This window comes from Amblyomma mixtum, chromosome 1, assembly GCF_055824585.1.
Source record: "Amblyomma mixtum isolate Tamu chromosome 1, ASM5582458v1, whole genome shotgun sequence".
NCBI lineage: Eukaryota > Metazoa > Arthropoda > Arachnida > Ixodida > Ixodidae > Amblyomma > Amblyomma mixtum.
Window position 1 is genome coordinate 196,605,173 of NC_143012.1, and position 23,979 is coordinate 196,629,151.

Below are 23,979 nucleotides of genomic sequence, written 5' to 3' on the forward strand. Positions count from 1 at the left end.
ACCGCCATCTAAAATTTCATTCCCGCATAGCAAGCATCAGATCCAAGATTGCTGCGGGCTTAAGGGTTTTACTCAGAACCCCTTCATACTTTGCTCAGCCTTCACTACTAACAGCTTACAACTCGTGCATCCATTCACGTCTCTCCTATTGTATAATATGCTGGGGTAACACTAAGAGTACTAATTTCACATCCTTAGAAGTAGTTCAAAATTAAGCAGACCGAATAATAACGAACAGCAGTTTGGTGCTCGGCTGCTGACCCGAAAGACGCCGGTTCGATCCCGGCCGCGGCGGTCAAATTTCGGTGGAGGCGAAATTCTAGAGACCCGTGTACTGAGTGATATCAGCGCACGTTAACGAACCCCAGGGAGACGAAATTTTAGGAATTATTCATTACGGCGTAACCCATAGCCTGAGTCGCTTTGTGACGTTAAACCCCCATAGACAATAAACGAAGTTTCGTAACCGTGTCATTGCGCGCGGCCTTTCTGGGGGATCGGCTCGCGTATGAAATAGCATGCTCCCGGTCGTTCTTTCGTGTAACTAGTACAGCATCCAGGTTGTTCAAACACCTCTAGCTTCCGTATGAACTTCTCTTCTTCCGCATACATCGAACGGCCGAAATACAAGAAGCATCGTCAAGAACTTCGGCTGACGGAATAAGGATTCGCACTCGTTCGTCCATTCAAAAGAAGCGGCTTAGTGGAGGAGACACTCACGGAGTAGGCAGTGTGGGAGACGAGGTGAATAAAACGGCAGAAATAAAAGCGCATCCCATAAAACTACGATGTTCCTTGACTGCCTGCGAGAGCCTAAAGGTCTAAACTTCTGCACTGTTCCGGCGATCTGGCTTCAAGCTCTGTTCCTCGATGTGATGTCCCAGATCCTTTGATCCATCCTCGCTAAAGCGGAACTTTTTCGAGTTCAGAACTAAGTATGCGTGGTTCAGGCAACGCCAGACACGAATGAAGGGTCCGCAATGTTCGTAGAATGATTTCTCCAAAAATGGCAGCATCAAGGTACCACCACCAAAAGGACCATTTAAAGTGACGCGATACCATGTTCATGAATCGTTCAAAAGTAGCAGAACCATTGCTGAATGCAAAGGGCTTCACAATAAATTCCGAAAGGCAATAGGAGTTTGCGTACGCTGCTTCATGTTAGCACAGTGCGCACTAGAATCTACCAAAAACCTCAACTCAGACCCATGCAAGAAAAGTAACAAGCATCAGAAAAGCACTCTACGGCGCCATCTATACGAGGTAGCGAGAAGCAATGTCAGCTGCGCTCGCATGTTAATGCATAAGCATTATAATTCCCACCGTGAAGAAAGTGTAATGCGTCGTCCGGCGGTGAAGCAGTGTGTGCACTGGCCAGCTGCCACCTGGCAGGTGGGCCAAGTGGGCAAGTGGAGATCTCCCTCTCCACTAGCCGGGGAAAGGCCGGAAGGTGCCTGCCACGGGAAGGTCAAAGAACTGAGTTCTGAAAGTTTGTAAGGATGAATTACGACCGTGAATGACTCAAGAAAACTGAAAATTGCAAAGCATAACTCAGCAAAAATGAAAGTGGCAGCGTATGGCTCATCAGAGAGCAGCCGCAAAGTTGTTCAGCGGTTTCTTTTGTTAATTTGAGCAGAAATCTATAATGAGCAAAGGCATACTTGGCAAAGTATATGAGAAAACACGAAGAAAAGGTAAGTTGAAGGGAAGCAACTAAAAGCAAGGACAACACCTAATGACAGTGCATTGTCATCGCAGATGAATATCAAACACCCCGCAATTTTGTTGTTCGCTACTGTTAGAATGGGTACAAGCTTGACAGCCCAGAGCTTCCGAACTCGCGATCGTCATTCCCACCAGCACGCGAATCCTACTTCAACCTCTTCGTAGCTGTTAATTTATCAATGTTTTCATGTTGCGGCTGGTAACAGTTAATGAGTAGTATTTTTTCCTTTCTTTGAGTGATTCTCACTATGGGCAACGCCGTACACCCGACTTTTGAAAAGTGTGCCACTAGTGCAATGAGTGCAGCATAATGTTACTACTTCAGGGTTGTTTTTAACCGCCATATTTTTTTATTTATTTAGGAAGCCTGTAACTCTGCCCTTTAATCATATCCTTCTTGTATAGCTTACATATAATTTTAAAATAGCCCTTGGATTTCTGCACTTAATAGTTCTGCTTCACAAAACTGTTATACATGCTCTTCAATGGAGAGAAATTGGTCATTTTGACACGGCTACTTTTTGTCGCTGTGTCCTCTGGATGCCTGGTGCCTTTGGAGTTGTGTTTACGAATCTGAGAAGGCTAATCTTTGGGCTAATTTTCTTCACTTCTTCTCTTTTCAGGTGGCAGGGGCCTCCCCTTTACACAACTTTTAGACTGTTTGTGCTGTTGCTCGTGAACATTTTACCAATGGTAGGGCCAGTTTCGAGCAATCAGCCTCTATAGCTTCTATATCCAGAGCCATTTTTGAATAAAGACGATGTGATGCTGACGTACCTGAAAAAAGGATGAAGAAGTCGCGGCACAAGCGTCTGGTGCTCCACGACTCTGTCACGATGAGGGAGAAGAAGAAAGCCTAGCCGGAGGACGCCATTATAAAGAGGTGAAGTAGAAGAAGAAGAAGAAGAAGGACGCCATGAACAGCCGATCCTCGACGCGGTTCGACGTCTACCGCTGCTCCAACAGCTGCCACAGCCCCAAAACGAACCAAGGAGGCAGCCTCGGCGGCGACCAGTCCCGGTTCGACGGCGAGCAGGTCCTGTTCCGGGCCAAGCTCGTTTGTAAGCAGGCGGTTCCCGTTTCCCGAAGGCACCGGTTGTGCCAGGACGCCATGGGCACACTCAAGGAAGCTCTGCGCGCCTTCGGACAGCACCAGCAAAGGATCCAGCTGGACGCCTCCCTCCAAGGCATCAGGATGCGGGACGAAAACACCAGGGCGCCAGTATTTTACCATCCGGTGTATCGCATTTCATTCACCTCGCAAGACGCCGGCGACGCCCGTGCTGTCGGCTACATCGACATGGCCCTGGACAACTCGTTCCGCTACATAGCCATCAAGACCGAGGAGGTGGCAACCCAGCTGGAGGCAGCACTGGTCACCCTTTACCAGGTTGAGCTGGATACGAAGCAGAGCGCCTCGAGGGGGGCCCCGCAAGAGCTTCGACAGCAGCCGCAGGACTGGGCGCTGACGACCTCAGCTACCGGGGACGTGCAGGAAGGTATGTCCAGCCTAAAGAATGCCTCGAGCGGCGAGCCTCCAGCCCCAAGAACGGCCTACACGGATGGCGAACTCCTCCACTTGCATTCAGAATGGATGGAGATCCCGCTGATGGTAAGTGCGACTTACGCCACGGCCGCACTGGATTCACTTGACATATTCGACCTGAAATATCTTCTACTGACGTTGGCGCACCACTTTTGTGCATCTACATTCTGCAGCTCTGGCCTCGCCGTCTGGTTCCTCCGGAAAAACATGGCCGCAGCTCCACCGCCCCGAACCAGGGACCCTGCCCTTCGGGGCCCTCCCGCTAGCTACCGCGCACGCTTGCTGTGGACTGTAACCTTTGTATCTGTAATGCCCCTAACCTGAGCGCGTATATCGTCTCGGGTACAAATGTATTCTGGCAATTGCCAACGCGTCTGCCATGCCATTCTGCCCATACCAAGTGCAGGGGAAGTTGGAGACACGACTGAAGCAGTTGCTGCAGAAATTGAGTTGGTGACAAAGTTGCGCCTATTCCTACCTGCCTTTAAAAGCAAGGTGAAACTAGCAAGAAGGATATTGGGATCCACTGGTCATTTTCCACTGATCCCTGCTGCCAAAGATAACTTGGTCCGATTTCTGAAGTACAAAGCGCAAAAGAGTGGAATTCCGAATGTATACGAAGATGACAGTGAGTAAATATATTTACTCTGTGAAGATACTAGAGCCAGCTTTTTCAAAGTTCTGGAACCATGTAAATTTACCACCAGAGCAAACATGCGCTGCACAAGAATAAAAGCTTTTTGCTTCTTGAATTTGCTGCTGGCTATTGGCTTGCGGAGACTGTCGGCAATAGACACCTTTCGCATACCGTGTACCGTGTTAACGTTACCGTTACCGGAGTACCGGGAGCCCGCCCACCACCGCTGATCGAGCACTGATTGGTCCCGATGCTGCTCGCGCGCGCGCAGCTTCCGGTTACGTGGCGCCATCCGGCGCCGTCAAGACGATTTGCGCATGCGCATTGGCTGCGCGAGGGTTTCCGGTACTCCGGCAGTGGTATCCCGGTACACAGTATGCTAAAGGTGTCTAATCGCTCCGCCACAGCAGCACTTCTGCTTGAAAAAAATAAAATATAACATCACCATTTGTGGAATATTTCTGTGTCCTTCATGTGTAATGTATGCGCCGCGAATTATCCTCTTTTGAATGTCTACTTTTACACCAAACCGCGGCGTCTGCCGTCGTCCTGCGTCAGTCGGAAAAAATCCCAGTATATATGAGTAAATCATTAATAGTATAAAGCCGCCATTGCGGCTCCTACCCAGTCTCTCTGGTCATGCAACGCACAGGCCACGAAGGATCGTTGGTTAGAGCGTGTTAGAGGGGCACCTAGTCATACCGTTGCGATCTGCGTTGCTTAGTAACATGTGGTTGGTGTCTGTACTGATGTCACACTAATTTTTAAAAATAAAACGAAATATAGATATGCTATTTAGGTGTCAGAAATCGCGCGGAATGACAAAACGGTGTTATGGTGTATGTGTACGGATCTCTAGTGGCGGAGTACGTCGTGCAGTGTAACCTACACTGGGATTCATGAGGGATAATTGTGATTGGTGATTGTTTATCGGTAACGCTATCGGTAATTGTTATTGTAATCGATGACCGTGTGTTGGTAATGTGATTGTGGATTGGTAAACCGGGAGAAATTAGAAAGAGAATTAATAAAAAGAAAAAAGCAGAAGGCGCTATCGCATCTCCTATTAAGTCGAAGCTTAAGCGTCTTCCAAATATTTTAGCACTTTAGGTTATGTTTAATGACCCTCCTTCGCACGCCTTCCGCCATTTTCAGCGTCAAACATTCACAATTTTCTGTTTTTGTTTCTTTCTAGAATGCTTTTGACAAAGTTAATCATCTAATAACATTTAGTAAGTTCGAAGAAGTATTTATAACTGGTCCGCCTTTATTAAAAACTTAAGAGTTATCTAACAGACCTCAGATTGCTTGTGTCTGGTGTTTCGTATCAAATTAAGATTTCCAACATGGGTTTTCCGCAACGATCGGTTCTCTTCCAAATATTATTTTTAATTTACGTTAATAGTTTACCTAAAGGCCTCTCCTCTTTCGAACATATATTTTATGCTGCTGACACCATCATATATCACTCTGATATAAGCATAACAGTCATTGCGCCCAAACTTAATACCGACTTATACCCCTGTCACACGGGTAAGTTTACTGACACTTTAACGAAGTGCACTTCGCCAGAACGAGTGACACTTTCGGGGCGTGCTGCTACACGGAAAAATAAAGTGTCATTCGGAATTGGTGGTGGTGACGATAGCTTTTCAAGTAAGGCACAAAAATATGACTTTTCGCGCTTCAAAGCTTTAATGTACAGTTGATGTACAGTAGATTGCAAACTGCAAGCACTTTTTTATGATTATGAAGAAGCTTTGTGCAATATTGTGACTGTTGCACCGTCACACCGAAACGGTTGCAGATGGTTGCTACCATGGTTGCTACCATGGTTGCTACCATGGTTGCTACGGTCGCCATGCTAGCCGCCATAGCCATACCGCTGCGGCTGCCTAAAAAATTATTGCAGCTGAAAACAAGAATGTCGGAATATGTGCGGTATATATATTTAATGGCAACGCAAATAAGTTTACATGAACAAGAGGGCAAAAAAAAATTATCTGCGTTCAATAAAACGCCATTTTTATTGCCGACGTTGTATTCTAATTTCGAAACGCTGCTACCGAGGCTATACACTTCGCCCCTCGGGAAAAGTGAAGTGAGTTCCCCAAACTCACTTCTTGCCGAGTGCGTTCAGCAGCGAGTGTCATTAAAGTTCAATGTGTGACACGATGCGAATGACACTACTGGCGAGTGTCACTCGTTGAAAATGACACTAAACTTGCTCGTCTGACAGGGGTATTAGCCTATCGATATTCCTGTCGCCCTCGACACAAATTACGGATGAATGCCGATAAAACTATGCTGGTCTTGTTCATTTCTCCCCAGCGGAAAATCACGTGGTGCTTGTGGAAATATTTATTTTCCCCCTCCCCCAACCCCCACCCCTTGCGTGGCACCAGGCAGCCCTTAGGAGGCAGCCCTTGGAGGGCTATTCGCTTCAAGTTGTCGGTAATTGTCCGGCGCTGGTCAGGTTGGCCATGTGAGGAGGATGTGAAGTCACCCGCTTTCCCACAGAGCTTGCAGCGTTCCTCCCATCTGTATAAGACCGAACTTTATCGCAGTCAGCAAGTCAACATTATTTTTAGGAGTCAAATGATATCGCCACCTAAAATTTCATTCCTGCATAGCTCGCATCAGATCCAAGATTACTGCGGGCATAAGGGTTTTACTCAGAACCCCTTCATACTTTGCTTAGCCCTCACTACTAACAGTTTACAATTCGTTCATGAATTCGCGTCTCTCCAATTGTATAATAGGCTGGCGTAACACTAACAGTATTCATTTGACATCCTTACAAGTAGTTCAAAATCAAGCAGTCCGAATAGTAGCGTTCAGCCCTTCCGCGCTTTGCTGCATGCCCGAAAGACGCGGGTTCGATCCCGCCTGCGGCGGCCAAATTTCGATGGAGGCGAAATTCTAGAGGCCCGTGTACTGAGCGATGTCCGTGCGCGTTAAAGAACCCCGTGTGGTCGAAATTTTCGGAGTCCTTCACTACGGTATAGCCTGAGTCTCTTTGGGGGCGTTAAACCCCGATAAACAATAAACAAAATTCGGTAACTGTGTGATTGCGCACCGCCTTTCTGAGAGATCGGCTTGCGTTAATTTATCAATGTTTTCATGTTGCGGCTGGTAACAGTTAATGAGTAGTATTTTTTCCTTTCTTTCAGTGATTCTTAATATGGGCAACGCCGCACACTTAGAAACCCGACTTTTGGAAAGTGCGCTACTATAGTGCAATGAGCGCACTAAAATGTTACTACTTCAGGATTGTTTTTAACCGCCATAATTTTTATTTATTTAGGAAGCCTGTAACTCTGCCCTTGAATCACAACGTTCTTGTCTAGCTTACATATAATTTTAAAGTAGTCTTTGGATTTCTGCACTTGATAACTGCTTCTCAAAACTGTTATCGATACTCTTCAATGGAGTGAAATTGGACATTTTGATGCGGCTATTTTGTGTCACTCAGTCCTCTGAATGCCTAGTGCCTTCGGAGTTGCGTTTACGAATCTGAGAAGGCTAATCTTTGGGCTAATTTTCTTCTCTTCTCTTTTCAAGTGGCAGGGGCCTCCCCTTGATATCATAAAGAGATCAGCTTCTTTTGTTCCGTCGTGCCAACAGTCTGCGGATTTCAACATGCTACTTTACCGCTGTCTGCACTAACGGCGTTCGGAACACTCCGTTACCCTAGGCCCTTTCGCTTCACACGACTTTTAGACTATGTGTGCTGTTGCTTGTGAGCATTTCACCAATGGTAGGACCAGTTTCGATTAATCAGCCTCTATAGCTTCTACATCCAGAGCCATTTCTCAATAAAGATGACGCTGGCGTAACTGAAAAAATGAGGAAGAATTCGGGGCATAAACGCGCTGCTCCGTGGCTCTGCGAGGAAGAGACAGAAGAAGAAAGCCTAACCGGAGGATGCCATGGACAGCCGTCTCTCGACGTGGTTTGACGTCTACCGCTGCTCTAACAACCGTCGCAGCCCCAAAACGGACCAAGGAGGCAGCCATGGCGGCGACCGGCCCCGGTTCGAGGGGGAGGGACTCCTCTTCCGGGCCAAGATCATCGGCAAGCTGGCGGTACCCGTTGCCCACGGCCACCGCTTGTGCCAGGACGCCATGGGCCGACTCAAGGAGGCTGTGCGCTCATCCCGACAGCACAAGCGGAGAGTCCACCTGCCTGTCTCCATTCAAGGTGTCAGGACACCCGACGAAAAGGCCGGGGCTCTACCGTTCCACCATCCGGCGCATCGCATTTCGTTCGTCTCGGAAGACGCCAGCGACGCCCGTGCTGTCGGGTACATCTACATGACCCTGGACAACACGTACCGCTATATAGCCATCAAGATCGAGAAGGCGGCTGCCGACATGGGGGCGTGGCTGGTCGCCCTTTGCCAGGTTGGGCTGGATACGAAGGAACGCGCCTCGCGGGAGGCCCCGCAAGAGCTTCGACACCAGCCACAGGCCTGGGCCCAGACCACCCCAGCTAACGGAGACATGCAGGAAGGTATATCCAGCCTAAAGAATGCCTCGGAGCGGCAAGACTAAAGCCCCAAAAACGACTTACACGGTTGGGGAACTCCTCCACTTGCAGTCTCAATGGAACTCTTTTCAAAGAGAGATCCCACTGATGATGAGTGCCACATACGTCACTGCCGCGCTGGACTCACTTCATATATCCGACCTGTAATATTGTCACGTTGTAGTGACGGCAGTCCAGCGGTCAGGAGGACACCAGAAATACTTTCAAACGAAGCTCTTTATTTGGGCTGACTTGCGCCCGCAAAAGGAACTGAATCACTCAGTGGCGGCGTAAGCAACAAGCGTGCTCGTCAATCGTCGAACTACGAATGCCCGCCGCTCGCGGCATCGCTCAATTTAAAGCCGGCAAGGAAACTTCCAGATAGCAGGACAAGATCATCTACAGTAATCTGGAAAAACCTAGATGCAGCCTTTCATGGCTGTGATCAATCGAGATTAGACTGGTCGCTTCTCGCGTCGCGAACAAAAATGATAACAGCCCTTTCCTGCACCCTTGAGCGTGAACGAACAAACACTACAATGATACGTGGCATTACTCCCCTTCCAAAGAAGCATCGTCTCGATGCTTTAAAATGAAAATAAACACGGAGAATGAAAACTTCGAGTCCTTCAGCGTTCATAATATGGCTTCAGGCGTACGACATGTACGACTTCCGGGCGTGGGCGGCGTCGCTGAGATGCTGTCGTGCCGTCGGGGATGACCTCATAGTCGAGGTCACCGATGCGACGGAGAACCCTGTACGGGCCAAAGTAGCGTCGCAGCAACTTTTCGCTCAATCCACGGCGGCGAACTGGCGTCCATATCCAAACCCGATCACCTGGCTTGTAATGCGTGTCTCGGCGGCGCAGATTGTAGCGTCGGGCGTCGGTGTGCTGCTGGTCTTGAATGCGAAGCCGCGCAAGTCTTCGGGCTTCCTCGGCGCGATGAAGGTAGGCGGCGACGTCGAGGTTGTCTTCGTCGGAAACGTGCGCGAGCATTGCGTCGAGTGTTGTCGTGGGCTTCCTGCCGTATACCAGCTGGAATGGAGTAAACCTGGTTGTCTCCTGGGCGGCAGTATTATAGGCGAAGATCACGTAGGGCAGAATAGAGTCCCACGTCTTGTGTTCGGCGTCGATGTACATGGAGAGCATGTCTGCGATGGTCTTGTTCAGACGCTCTGTGAGTCCGTTGGTTTGCGGATGATAGGCAGTTGTCCTCCGATGGCTTGTCTGGCTATACTTTAAAATGGCTTGCGTCAGCTCCGCTGTAAATGCCGTCCCTCTGTCTGTGATGAGCACTTCGGGGGCGCCGTGTCGCAGGAGAATTTGTTCGACAAAAAATTTTGCGACTTCTGTTGCGGTACCATTAGGCAACGCTTTTGCTTCGGCGTATCGGGTCATGTAGTCGGTGGCCACGATGATCCATTTGTTACCTGATGATGAAGTCGAAAAGGGGCCGAGGAGGTCCATTCCTATTTGCTGAAAGGGCTTAGTTGGAGGTTGTATGGGGTTCAGGAGTCCGGCTGGTCTAATCGGAGGTGTTTTGCGTCGCTGACACTCACGGCACGTTTTCACATAATGGGAAACATCGGCAGCTAGCCGCGGCCAATAATACTTCTCCTGGATGCGGTGCAACGTGCGAGCAATCCCGAGATGCCCCGCAGTCGGCTCATCATGACATGCCTGCATAATTTCTTGCCTAAGATTCTTGGGTACGACAAGAAGATGTACTGTTCTGTTGGACGCGAAGTTCTTCTTCAGGAGGACATTATTGTGAACGACGAATGACGCCAGTTGGCGCTTGAATCCTTGAGGAGGCGATGCAGTCTTGCCTTTCAGGTAATCAACTATGCTTTGCAACTCAGGATCGGGGAGCTGCTGCTGCGCGAAACTCCTGGCGCTTACCGGTCCTAAGAAAGCATCGTCGTCTTCTTCGCTTGCTGCGTCGACGGGGGCTCGCGACAAGCAGTCTGCGTCGGAATGCTTGCGGCCAGATTTGTAGACTACAGTTATGTCGAATTCTTGAAGACGCAGGCTCAAACGAGCAAGGCGTCCGGAGGGATCTTTCAGATTGGCTAGCCAGCACAGAGCATGGTGATCGCTCACAACCTTGAATGGTCGTCCGTACAGGTAGGGGCGAAATTTCGACGTGGCCCAAATAATGGCGAGACATTCTTTCTCAGTCGTCGAATAGTTGGCTTCGGCTTTCGACAGTGAACGGCTAGCGTACGCGATAACTTTTTCCTCTACACCATTTTTCTGAACGAGCACTGCTCCTAAGCCCACACTGCTGGCATCGGTATGGATTTCGGTTTCGGCGTTTTCATCAAAGTGCCCGAGCACAGGGGGGTACTGTAAGCGGCGCTTTAGCTCTTTGAAAGCTTCCTCTTGCGGCATTTCCCATTTAAAAGGCACGTCCGCCTTGGTAAGTTGGGTCAAAGGCTCAGCGATGCGCGAAAAGTTCTTGACGAATCGCCGGTAATAAGCGCACAATCCAAGAAATCTGCGTATAGCTTTCTTGTCATTAGGCTGTGGAAACTCTGCGATCGCAGCCGTCTTCTGAGCGTCTGGGCGAACTCCATCCTTGCTTACGACGTGACCAAGGAACAGTAGCTGCTCGTAGGCGAAGTGGCACTTCTCTGGTTTCAGTGTTAGGCCTGAAGACTTGATTGTTTCCAGCACTGTCCCAAGCCTTCTGAGGTGGTCCTCAAAGCTTGTGGAGAAGACAACAACGTCATCTAAGTAGACTAGACAAATTTGCCACTTCAAGCCTGCGAGCACCGTATCCATTACTCGCTGGAATGTCGCTGGGGCAGAGCAGAGGCCGAATGGCATGACCTTGAACTCGAAGAGTCCGTCTGGTGTGATGAACGCAGTCTTTTCGCGATCTCTTTCGTCGACTTCAATTTGCCAGTAGCCGCTCTTCAGGTACATCGATGAGAAGTACTTCGCATTGCACAGCCGGTCCAGTGTATCGTCGATGCGGGGGAGGGGGTAGACATCCTTCTTCGTAATGCTGTTCAGGCGGCGGTAATCGACGCAAAAGCGAAGGGTGCCGTCTTTCTTTTTCACTAGGACGACTGGTGCTGCCCAGGGGCTCCTCGATGGCTGGATGACGTCGTCACGAAGCATTTCCTCAACTTGCTTGCGGATAGCTTGGCGTTCTAGCGGCGATACGCGGTAGGGGCTCTGTCGCAGTGGTCGGGCGTGTTCGTCTGTGACAATGCGGTGCTTGGCAAGCCGGGTTCGTCGCACATTCGATGCTGATGAGAAGCAATCGCTGTACTTTTGAAGAAGACTGCGTATTTGGTTTTGTCTGCTCCGTGGTAATGCTGCGTTGATATCAAACGTTGGTTGATGTCTTTGGTCAGATGGTTCTACGGGTTGGTCGGGTAGGGCAAATATGTCTCTGATGTCTGCCAGCTCGTCGAGGAAAGCGATCGTCGTACCTTTGTTTAGATGCCGGTATTCTTCGGTGAAGTTGGTTAGCAACACCTGGGCTTGGCCATGTCGGATTTCGGCGACTCCTCTTGCGACTCCCAATCCTCGATCCAGGAGTAACTGGGTGTTCCCCTCGATGACGCCATCGGCATTTTCGATGTCTCCAGTACCTATGCAGGCGAGGACACTTGATCGGGGCGGCACGCTCAATGCTTCGTCGAGGACGTTTAAGGCAACGTGATGAGTCGCGCTCGTCGCAACAGGTATGGCTTTGTCCGTGGAAAGCTTGATCGACTTAGATCGAAGGTCGATGATCGCTCGATGTTCATTTAGGAAGTCCATTCCCAAAATCACGTCTCGCGAGCACTGCTGTAGAATCAGGAAGGTTGTCGCATAGGTTCTCCCGTTTACAGTAACTCTCGCGGTGCAGCGTCCTGACGGCGTAATCATGTTGCCACCTGCGGTGCGGATCAGCGGGCCATCCCAAGTTGTTGTTACCTTCCTGAGTCGGACAGCGAGCGGCCCACTCATGACGGAGTAGTCAGCTCCGGTGTCCACCAAGGCAGTAACCGCGTGATCGTCGACCATAACTTCAAGGTCACTTGTTCGCGTTTTCGTATTGCACGTTGTCTTCGGTGTACGGTTTCGACTTTGTCGGGCAGTGAGACTGCGGTGGGCGTATTCCGACGTTACTTCTCTGGGCGGTGGTATAAGGTTCAAGTCTGGCCGCGTCGTCGTCGTCGTGGTCGTCGTCGTCGTCGGTGTAGTCGTCGTAGTGGAGGCATGGACTTGCGTTTTCGTCGATGGAGGATCTTTGTTCTTGCGCTCAGAAGCAACCTCACCTCCAGAGGCTGCTTTATTTAGTTTAACCTTCGGGGGCTGGGGGAGCGTCCACGCACTGCGTAGCCTCGGCTAGGAGATACATAGCGCGGTGATGACGGCGACGGAGAACGCGAAAGGCGACTCGGAGATGAGTATTCTTCCCGACGCAAAAACTCCTCGATTTCGGCTGGTCGCTGGCCGGGTCGGGGTCGTGGGGCGTCGTAAGAAAATCCTCGGATGCCCATTCTCCTGTATGGGCAGTACCGGAGAATGTGACCGGCTTCGCCGCAGTGGAAGCATAGTGGGCGGCGCTGGTCGGGAGTTCTCCACTCGTCGCATTTCCTCGGCTGCGCGCGTCGCTCGTAGGACGGGCGGGTTGGGGCGAGTGGGCGGCGATCCAACGCAGCTGGCTGAGGGCGATAGGGGCTTGGGTCCCGTCGTCGAGGGGCAGGACGGCGCACAGCTGCGGCGTAAGTCATGGCTGGGGGCTGCAGACGCTGCGTGGGTGTCGGCGTCACACCCAAGGCCTGTTGAACCTCGTCCCGGACGACGGCAGCGAGCGATGAAAGCTGCGGCTGCGTTCCCGTTGGCAGCAATCGTCGGAGCTCTTCTCGCACAACTTGACGGATAACCTCTCGCAGGTTATCGTTGTTAAAGGTGTCCAGGCAGTTTGCTGAGAAGACGCGCTGCTGGCGGTCATATTGGCGGGCTCGGGCGTCAAGGGTTTTTTCCATTGTGGATGCCTCTTCTACGAATTCCGCGAGAGTTTTCGGTGGGTTGCGGACGAGGCCGGCAAAGAGTTGCTCTTTAACTCCTCGCATAAGCAACTTCACCTTCTCTTCTTCTTTCATGTTCATGTCGGCACGCCGGAAGAGACGCTTCATCTCCTCAGTACACACTGCAACGGTCTCGTTGGGGTGATGTATGCGAGACTGCAGGAGCTGCTGGGCTCTCTCCTTTCGCACGACGTTTCTGAAGGTCTTCAAAAGCTGTTCCTTGAAGGTTTCCCAGTTGGCAAGGCTGGCTTCCTCATTCTCGAACCAGACTCTTGCTGATCCCTCCAGGGCGAAGAAGACGTACCTAAATTTCATGGCATCGTCCCAGTTGTTGAAGACAGCCACACGGTCGAACTGCTCCAGCCATTCTTCGGGGTCGGCACCAGACGAAGCGTCGAAGGTTGGTGGCACCCGGGGCTGCTGCAGAATGATTGGAGTGGTCGTCTGGGGCAAGCTCATGGTGGACGTTGGTACTTGCTTTCGCTTCCGGGTAGAGTCCGGCAGGGTCCCGAACTCAGGTGCGTCGCCTAACAGACGTCGGCTTGCGCGGTGTACTGGAGTCAGGTCCTCCGGTGAATGACTCAGAGGGCTGGCGTCACGACTTGCTGGGGGTGTCCGGTACCTAGAAGACTACCCAGCGCCTCCACCAGATGTCACGTTGTAGTGACAGCAGTCCAGCGGTCAGGAAGACACCAGAAATACTTTCAAACGAAGCTCTTTATTTGGGCTGACTTGCGCCCGCAAAAGGAACTGAATCACTCATTGGCGGCTTAAGCAACAAGCGTGCTCGTCAATCGTCGAACTACGAATGCCCGCCGCTCGCGGCATCGCTCAATTTAAAGCCGGCAAGGAAACTTCCAGATAGCAGGACAAGATCATCTACAGTAATCTGGAAAAACCTAGATGCAGCCTTTCATGGCTGTGATCAATCGAGATTAGACTGGTCGCTTCTCGCGTCACGAACAAAAATGATAACAGCCCTTTCCTGCACCCTTGAGCGTGAACGAACAAACACTACAATGATACGTGGCAATATCTACTACGCACGTTGGCGCTCCACCGCTGTGCATCTACATTCTGCAGCTCTGGCCTCGCAGTCTGGTGCCTCTGGACGGACATGGACCCTACCCTTCGGCGCCCTGCCGCAAGCGACCGCGTCACACTTGCCGTGGACTGTGGCATTTCCATCTGTGATGCCTGTTACCTACGCACCTATATCGACTCGGATACAAATGTATTCTCGCAGATGCCAACACGTCTGCAGTGCTATTCCGCCCATAGCAAGTGCAGGGAGCGGTTGGAGACAGGACTTAAGCAGTTGCTGCAGAAATTGAGTTGGTGGGTGACAAAGTTGCGCCTATTCATACATGCCTTTAAAAGCACGGTGAATCTACCCAGTAGGATATTGGGGTCCACTGCTCATTTTCCAGTGATCGCTACAGCCAAAGATAACTTGGTCCGATTTCTAAAGTACAAAGCACAAAAGAGTGTAATTCCGAATGGATATGAAGATGACAGTGATTAAATATATTTATTGTGTGAAGATACTAGAGCCAGCATTTTCAAAGTTCTGGAACCATCTAAATTTGCGACCAGTGTAAATATGTGCTGCACAAGAATAAAACCTTTTTGGTTCTTGAAGTTGCTGCTGGCTATTTTTTGCGGAGATTGCCGGCAAGACACCTTTAGCATACCGTGCACCATGTTAGCGTTACCGTTACCTGAGTACCGGGAGCCGGCCCACCACCGCTGAGCGCGCTCTCATTGGTCCCGATGCTGCTGGCGCACGCGCAGCTGCCGTGTACGTGGCGCCATCTGGAGCCGCCAAGACGATTTGCGCATGCGCATTGTCCGCGCGCGGGCTCCCGGTACCCCGGTACCGGTAGTGGTATCCCGGTACACGGTATGCTAAAGGTGTCTAATGGCTCCGCCACAACGGCACTTCTGCTTGAAAATAAAATATAATAACATCACCATTTGTGGAATATTTCTGTATCCTTGATGTGTCATGTATGCGCAGCGGATTATCTTCTTTAGAATGTCCGCTTTTACGCTATACCCCGGCCTCTGCCGTCGTCCTGCGTCAGTCGAAAAAAATCCGAGTGTATATGAACAAATCATTACAAGTATAAAGCCGCTATTGCGGTTCCGACCCAGTCTCTCTGGTCATACAACGCACAGGCCACGAAGGACCGTTGGTTAGAGCTTGTTTGAGGGGCACCTGGTGAAACCGTTGCGATCTGCGTTACTTAGACACGTGTGTTTGGGATCTGTACTGATGCCATACTAATTTGTTTTTTAATAAAACCAAACATAAATATGCTATTTGAGTGTCAGAAATCGCGCGGAATGAAAAGCCGGTGTTATGGTGTGTGTGTGTACGGATCGCTAGTAGCGGAGTACGTCGTGCACTGTAACCTAGACTGTGATCGGTGAGCGATAATTTTGATTCGTGATTGGTTATCGGTAACGCAATCAGTAATCGTTATTGTAATCGATGAGCGTGTGTTGGAATGTGATTGTGGATTGGTAAACTTTGCTGAATGAGAAAGAGACGGAATAAGAAGAGAAAAAAAGCGAAGACGCTACCGCACCTGCTATTAAGGCGAAGCTGAAGCCTCCTCCAAATATTTTAGCACTTCAAGTTGTTATGTTTAATGATCCTGCTTCGGATGCCTTCCACCGTTTTCATCGTCCAAACATTCACTATTTTCTGTTTTTGTTTCTTTCTCGAATGCCTTTGACGAAGTTAATCATCTTATAATATTTAGTAAGTTGGAAGAAGTACGTATAAATGATGATGATTAACTGCAGCGCTATTACCATTTCTGTCTCAAATACGTATAACTGGTCCGCCTTTATTACAAAATTAAGAGTTATCTAACAGACCTCAGATTGCTTGTGTTCCTGGTGTTTCATACGAAATTAAGATTTTCAGCATGGGTTTGCCGCAAGGATCGATTCTCGCCCAAATTTATTCTTAATTTACGTAAATAGTTTACCTAAACGTCTCTCCTCTTTGTAATATATATTGTATGCTGCTGACACCATGTTATATAAATCTGATGTAAGCATAACAGCCCTTGCGCCCAAACCGAATACCCACTCCGCCAATCTGTATTCCTGTCTCTCTCGACACAAATTACAGTCGAATGCCGATAAAACTATGTTGGTACTGTTCATCTCTCCGCAGCGGCAAATCACGTGGTGGTTGTAAAAACATTCATCCCCCCCCCCCCCCCCCCAACCCGCTTGCGTCGCACGAGGCAGCCCTTAAGGGGCTGGCCTTAAAAGCCCTTGGAGGGCCATTCGCTTCAAGCCGTCGGTAGTTATCCGGCGCTGGTCAGGTAGGGCATGTGAGGAGGATGTGAAGTCGCCCGCTTTCCTGGAGAGCTTGCAGCGTTTCTCCCATCTGTACTGGAGGAAACTTTATCGCATTCAGCAAGTCAACATTATTTTTAGGAGTAGAATGAGACCACTACCTAAAATTTCATTCCCACATAGCCGCATCAGATCCAAGATTGCTGCGGGCTTACGGGTTTTACTCAGAACACCTTCATACTTTGCTCAGCATTCACTATATATTAACGTTTACAACTCGTTCATACATTCGCGTATCTCCTATTGGAGAATAGGCTAGCGTAACACTAACAGTATTCGTTTGACATCCTTACAAGTAGTTCAAAATCAAGCAGTACGAATAATAGCGTTCAGCTCTTCCGCGCTTTGCTGCTTACCCGAAAGACGCGGGTTCGATCCCGCCCGCGGCAGTCACATTTCGATAGAGGCGAAATTCTAGTGGCCCGTGTACTGAGCGATGTCAGTGCACGTTTAAGAACCCTAGGTGGTCGAAATTTTCGGAGTCCTTCACTACGGTGTCCTTCATAGCCTGAGTCGCTTTGGGACGTAAACTCCCATAAATAATGAACGATGTTCGTTGACCGTGTGATTGTGCACCGCCTTTATGAGGGATCTGCTCGCGTATGAAATAGCATGCTCAGGGTTGTTCTTTCGTTGAACCAGAACAGCACCTCAATCATCCCTGTTCAAACACCCCAATCATCCCTGTGAACTTCTCCTCGTCCGGATATATCGAACTGTGGAAGGACAGGATCCATCGTCAAGAACTTCGATTGACGGAATAAGGCGTCGCAGTCGTTCGTCCATTCAAAAGAAGCGTCTTCGTGTAGAAGACACGTCGCTCGGTAGGCACTGTGGGAGAAGCGGTGAATAAAACGGCCGAAATTAAAGCACGTCCCAAAAAGCTACAATGATTCTTGACTACCTGCGAGGGCGTAAAGCTCTAAACAGCTGCAGTGTTCCGACGATCTGGCTTCAAGCTGTGTTCCTGGATGTGGTTTCCGAGGACCAAGGATCCATGCTCGCTAAACCGGGACTTTTTTCGAGTTGAGAAATAAGCCTGCTTGGTTCAAGCAACCCCAGACACGAGTGATGGGTCCGCAATGTTCGTAGAATGATTTCCCCAAAAATGGCACCATCAAGGTTCCACCGACAAATGAAGCATTTAAAGTAACGCGATACCGTGTGTTCATAAACCGTTGAAATGTAGCAGAAGCACTGCCGAATTCAAAGGGCTTCACTACCAATTCCGAAAGGTCATCGGATGTTGCATTCGCTGCTTCATTTTACCACAGTGCGCACTAAAATCTCCCAAAAACCTCATCTCAGACCCACGCAGGAAAAGTAACAAGCACCAGGAAAGCAGTCTACGGCGCCATCTATACCACGTAGTGAAAAGCAATGTCAGCTGCGGTCGCATGTTAATGCGTTAGCATTATAATTCCCACCGTGAAGAAAGTGTAATGCGTCGTTCTGTGGTGAAGTAGTGTGTGCACTCGCCAGCTGCCACCCGGCAGGTAGCAAAGTGGGCAGCGGGAGATCTCTCTCTCCACCAGCAGGGGACAGACTGGAAGGTGCCTGCCACGGGAAGGTCAGAGAACAGAGTTTGTCAAATTTCTAAGGACTAATTATGACCACTAATGACACAAGAAGACTGAAACTTACTAAGCATAATTCAGCAAAAATTAAAATGGCAGCATATGGCTCATCAGAGCACAGCAAACTTCAGCACTTTCTTCTGTTTTTTTTGAGCAAGAACGTGCAATGAGCGATGACATACCTAGCAAAGTAATTGAGAAAATACGAAGAAAACATAAGTTCAAGAGAAACAATTATAAGTAAGGATGACACCTATTGACAATGCATTGTAATCGCCCTTAGCCAGGGTGGGCTGGATACGAAGGAACGGCCCTCGCGGGTGACCCAGCAAGTTCTTCGACAGCAGCCGCTGGCCTGGGCGTCGACCACCTCAGCTAACCGAGTCATACAGGAAGGTATGTTCAGCCTAACGAATGCCTCGATCGCCAAGTCTCCAACCCCAAGAACGACTCACACGATTTGCGCACTCCTCCACTTGCAGCCAGAATGGAACTCTTTGCAAGGTGAGATCCAGCATCTTGTGAGCGCGACATACGTGGCTGCCGCTCTGGAGTCACGTGGCATATTGGATGTGCAGCATCCAGTACTCACGTTGGCTCTCCAACATTCTGCAGCTCTGGATCCGCTGTCTGGTGCCTTCGGAAAGACATCGCCGCAGCTCCACCGCTCCGTACCAGGAACCCTGTCGTTGGGTGCCCTACCGCAAGGAACCGCGCCGCACATGCTGTGACTGTGTTCTGACACTTATGTCCGTTCCGCGCGCCCCTATATCGTCTCGAGTGCAAATGCATTCTCAAAGATGCCAACACGTCTGCAGGACCATTGCGCCCATGCCAAGTGCAGGCTGAGGTTGAACTTGCTGCTGGCTAATAGAGATGTGTAACCTGGCTTGCAGTACTGCTAGCAATTACTCCGCCACAGCAGCACTTCTGCCAGAAAATAAAATAACATCACCATTTCCGGCACTTTTCTGGGCCCTTCATACGTCATATATGCGCCGCAAATTATTCGCTGTTGAATGTCCGCTTTTACGCCATAGCGTAAGGAGCTCGTTCTGTTGAAAACCCGTCGTCTGCCGTCGTACTGCGTCTCCCGGAAACAAATCCCAGTGTATATTTATTTGTTTATTTATTTAGTACGGGGCAGTCGCTTGACTCCAAGTATTCATGAGCACAGATACAAATGAAAAACAAGATATGCAAGAGCGTCATGCAAGAGCAAATGATGATGCGAAAAAAGAACCCGAGAACACAAGGGTTTCACATACAAAAGGCTCTCAAATTATCAACAAACGTTTCTACATTCGGGCTGTTCACTGCACACTTCGGCCATTCATTCCACTCCACAATCGATTTATTGGTAAATTGTTAAAATAATATAGCCTCCATTGCAGTTCCTGCCGAGGCTCTCTGGTCATGCAATGCATAGGCGGCGAAGTATCGTTCTAGCGTGTTATAGGGCCAACTAGTGAAACTGTTGCGGTGTGTGTGACCTAGTAACCTGTGTTTTGGATCTCTAATGATGTCACAGTAACCTTAAAAAATAAAACCAAGTATAAATGTGTAATTTAGGCGTCAGAAATCGCTCTGAATGAAAAGGCGGATTATGCTGTGTCTGTGTGGATATGTAGTGGCGTAGAATGTCGTGCAGTATAATCTAGAGAGTGAATGGTAATTGGTGATCGATAAATATGACTGATGATTGGTTATCGGCAACGCAATCGGGAATTGTTACTGTAATCGATGACCATGTGTCAGAAATGTGATTATGGATTGGTCATCCAAGAAATGACAAAAAAAAGGAATTAAAAGAAAAAAAAGGAGAAGGTGCTACCGCATCTACTCTTAAGGCTTAATTGTAAATTTGTAAGGATTAATTGTGACCGTGATTGACTCAAGAAAACTGAAAATTGCAAAGCATAACTCAGCAAAAATGAAAGTGGCAGCGTATGGCTCATCAGAGAGCGCAGCAAAGTTGTTCATCTTTTCCTTCTGGTGATTTGAGCACAAAACTATAATGAGCGAAGGCATACTTGGCAAAGTATATATGAGAAAATATGAAGAAAAGGTAAGTTCAAGGGAAGCAACTAAAAGCAAGGACGACACCTAATGACAGTGCATTGTCATCGCAGATGAATATCAAACACCGCGCAATTTTGTTGTTCGCCTCTGTTAGAATGGGTAGAAGCTTGAGAGCCCAGAGCTTCCGAACTTGCGATCGTTGTTGTTGTTCTTGTTGTCCTCTAGATAATGGCGCTTACCCACTGCGATCGTCATTCCCACCAGCACGCGAATCCCACTTCAATCTCTTCGTAGCCGTTAATTTATCAATATTTTCATGATGCGGTTGGTAACAGTTAATGAGTAGTATTTTTTCCTTTCTTTGAGTGATTCTCAATATGGGCAACGCCATACACTTAGAAACCCAACTTTTGAAAAGTGTGCTACTAGTGCAATGAGTGCAGTATAATGGCACTACTTCAGGGTTGTTTTTAACCGCCATAATTTTTTTATTTATTTAGGAAGCCTGTAACTCTGCCCTTTAGTCATATCGTTCTTGTATAGCTTACATATAATTTTAAAATAGTCCTTGGATTTCTGCACTTAATTGTTTTGCTTCACAAAACTGTTATACATGCTCTTCAATGGAGAGAAATAGGTCATTTTGATACGGCTATTTTTTGTCGCTGCGTCCTCTGGATGCCTGGTGCCTGTGGAGTTGTGTTTACGAATCTGAGAAGGCTAATCTTTGGGATAATTTTCTTCACTTCTTCTCTTTTCGTGTGGCAGGGGCCTCCCGTTTACACGACTTTTAGACTGTTTGTACTGTTGCTCGTGAACATTTTAATTTTTTTCGTGAATTTTACCAATTGTAGGGCCAGTTTCGAGTAATCAGCCTCTATAGCTTCTATATCCAGAGCCATTTTTGAATAAAGGTGATGTGATGCTGACGTACCTGAAAAAACGATGAAGAAGTCGCGGCACAAGCGTCTGGTCCTTCACGACTCTGTCAAGAAGAGGGAGAAGAAGAAAGCCTAGCCGGAGGACGCGATGAACAGCGGATCCTCGACGTGTTTTGCCGTCTACCGCTGCTCCAACAGCCACCACAGCCCCAAAACGGACCAAGGAAGCAGCCTGGGCGACGACCTGTCCCGGTTCGGCGGCGAGGAGCTCCTCTTCCGGGCCAAGCTCATTCGAAAGCAGGCGGTTCCCGTTGCCGGCAGGCACCGGTTTTGCAAGGACGCCATGGGCACATTCAAGGAATCTCTGCGCGCCTTCGGACAGCACCAGCAAAGGGTCCAGCTGGACGCCTCCCTCCAAGGAATTAGAATACGGGACGAAAAGACCGGGGCGCTACCCTTTTACCATCCGGTACATCGCATTTCCTTCATCTCGCAAGACACCAGCGACGCCCGTGCTGTCGGCTACATCTACATGGCACTGGACAACACATACCGCTACATAGCCATCAAGACCGAGAAGGCGGCTACGGAGCTGGAAGCGACACTGGTCGCACTTTGCCAGGTTGGGCTGGATACGAAGGAACGCGCCTCGCGGGTGGCCCAGCAAGAGCTTCGACAACAGCCGCAGGCCTGGGCCCAGACCTCCTCAGCTACCTGAGAAGTCCAGGAACGTATCTCCAGCCTAAACAATGCCTCGAGCGGCGAGTCTCCAGCCTTAAGAAATCTGGTGCCTCCGGAAAGACATGGCCGCAGCTCCACCGCCCCGAACCAGGGACCCTGCCCTTCGGCGCCCTGCCGCAAGCGAACCCGTCACACTTGCCGTGGACTGTGGCATTTCCATCTGTGATGCCCGTAACCTGCTCGCCTATATCGACTCGGATACGAATGTATTCTCGCTGGCGCCAACACGTCTGCAGTGCTGCTCTGCCCATACCAAGTGCAGGGGAAGTTGAAGACACGACTGAAGCAGTTGCTGCAGAAATTGAGTTGGTGACAAAGTTGCGCCTATTCCTACCTGCCTTTAAAAGCAAGGTGAAACTAGCAAGTAGGATATTGGGCTCCACTGCTCATTTTCCAGTGATCCCTGCAGCCAAAGATAACTTGGTCCGATTTCTGAAGTACAAAGCACAAAAGAGTGGAATTCCGAATGTATACGAAGATGACAATGAGTAAATATATTTACTCTGTGAAGATACTAGAGCCAGCTTTTTCAAAGTTCTGGAACCGTGTAAATTTATCACCAGTGCAAACATGCTCTGCACAAGAATAAAAGCTTTTTGCTTCTTGAATTTGCTGCTGGCTATTGGCTTGCGGAGACTGTCGGCAATAGACACCTTTAGCATACCGTGTACCGTGTTAACGTTACCGTTAACGGAGTACCGGGAGCCCGCCCACCACCGCTGAGCGCGCACTGATTGGTCCCGATGCTGCTCGCGCGCGCGCAGCTTCCGGGTACGTGGCGCCATCCGGCGCCGTCAAGACGATTTGCGCATGCGCATTGGCTGCGCGCGGGTGCCCGGTACTCCGGTAGTGGTATCCCGGTACACGGTATGCTAAAGGTGTCTAATGGCTCCACCACAGCAGCACTTCTGCTTTAAAATAAAATATAATAACATCACCATTTGTGGAATATTTCTGTGTCCTTCATGTGTAATGTATGGGCCGCGAATTATCCTCTTTTGAATGTCCACTTTTACGCCAAACCGCGGCGTCTGCCGTCGTCCTGCGTCAGTCGGAAAAAATTCCAGTATATATGAGTAAATCACTAAAAGTATAAAGCCGCCATTGCGGCTCCGACCCAGTCTCTCTGGTCATACAACGCACAGGCCCCGAAGGATCGTTGGTTAGAGCGTGTTTGAGGGGCACCTAGTGATACCGTTGCGATCTGCGTTGCTTAGTAACGCGTCTTTGGGATCTGTACTGATGTCACACTATTTTCTAAAAATAAAACGAAAAATAAATATGCTATTTAAGTGTCAGAAATCACGCGGAATGAAAAAAAAACGGTGTTATGGTGTATGTGTACGGGTCTCTAGTGGCGGAGTACGTCGTGCAGTGTAACTTAGACTGTGATTGGAGAGCGTTAATTGTGATTGGTGATTGGTTATCGGTAACGCAATCGGTAATCGTTATTGTAATCGATGACCGTGCGTTGGTAATGTGATTGTGGATTGGTAATCGGTGAGAAATGAGACAGACAAGAAATAAAAAGAGAAAAAAGCGGAAGGCCCTACCGCATCTGCTACGAAGGCGAAGCTTAAGCGCCCTCCAAATATTTTAGCACTTGAAGTTTTGGAGGCCTCCCGCTCAGAAGCAACCTCACCTCCAGAGGCTGCTTTATTTAGTTTAACCTTCGGGGGCTGGGGGAGCGTCCACGCACTGCGTAGCCTCGGCTAGGAGATACATAGCGCGGTGATGACGGCGACGGAGAACGCGAAAGGCGACTCGGAGATGAGTATTCTTCCCGACGCAAAAACTCCTCGATTTCGGCTGGTCGCTGGCCGGGTCGGGGTCGTGGGGCGTCGTAAGAAAATCCTCGGATGCCCATTCTCCTGTATGGGCAGTACCGGAGAATGTGACCG

General features: G+C 49.3%; 2 protein-coding genes across 2 annotated transcripts; both read left to right on the forward strand.

The window, feature by feature from the left end:
* Positions 1–7,840: 7,840 nt before the first annotated feature.
* Positions 7,841–8,464, forward strand: LOC149370493 (disabled homolog 1-like). Its single transcript, XM_089577869.1, has one exon. The coding sequence runs from the start codon at positions 7,841–7,843 to the stop codon at positions 8,462–8,464; it is 624 nt and encodes a 207-aa protein (XP_089433995.1).
* Positions 8,465–21,485: 13,021 nt separating this feature from the next.
* Positions 21,486–22,055, forward strand: LOC149370494 (disabled homolog 1-like). The gene has a single exon (XM_089577870.1). It carries the CDS (start codon positions 21,486–21,488, stop codon positions 22,053–22,055), a length of 570 nt encoding a protein of 189 aa, XP_089433996.1.
* Positions 22,056–23,979: the final 1,924 nt, after the last annotated feature.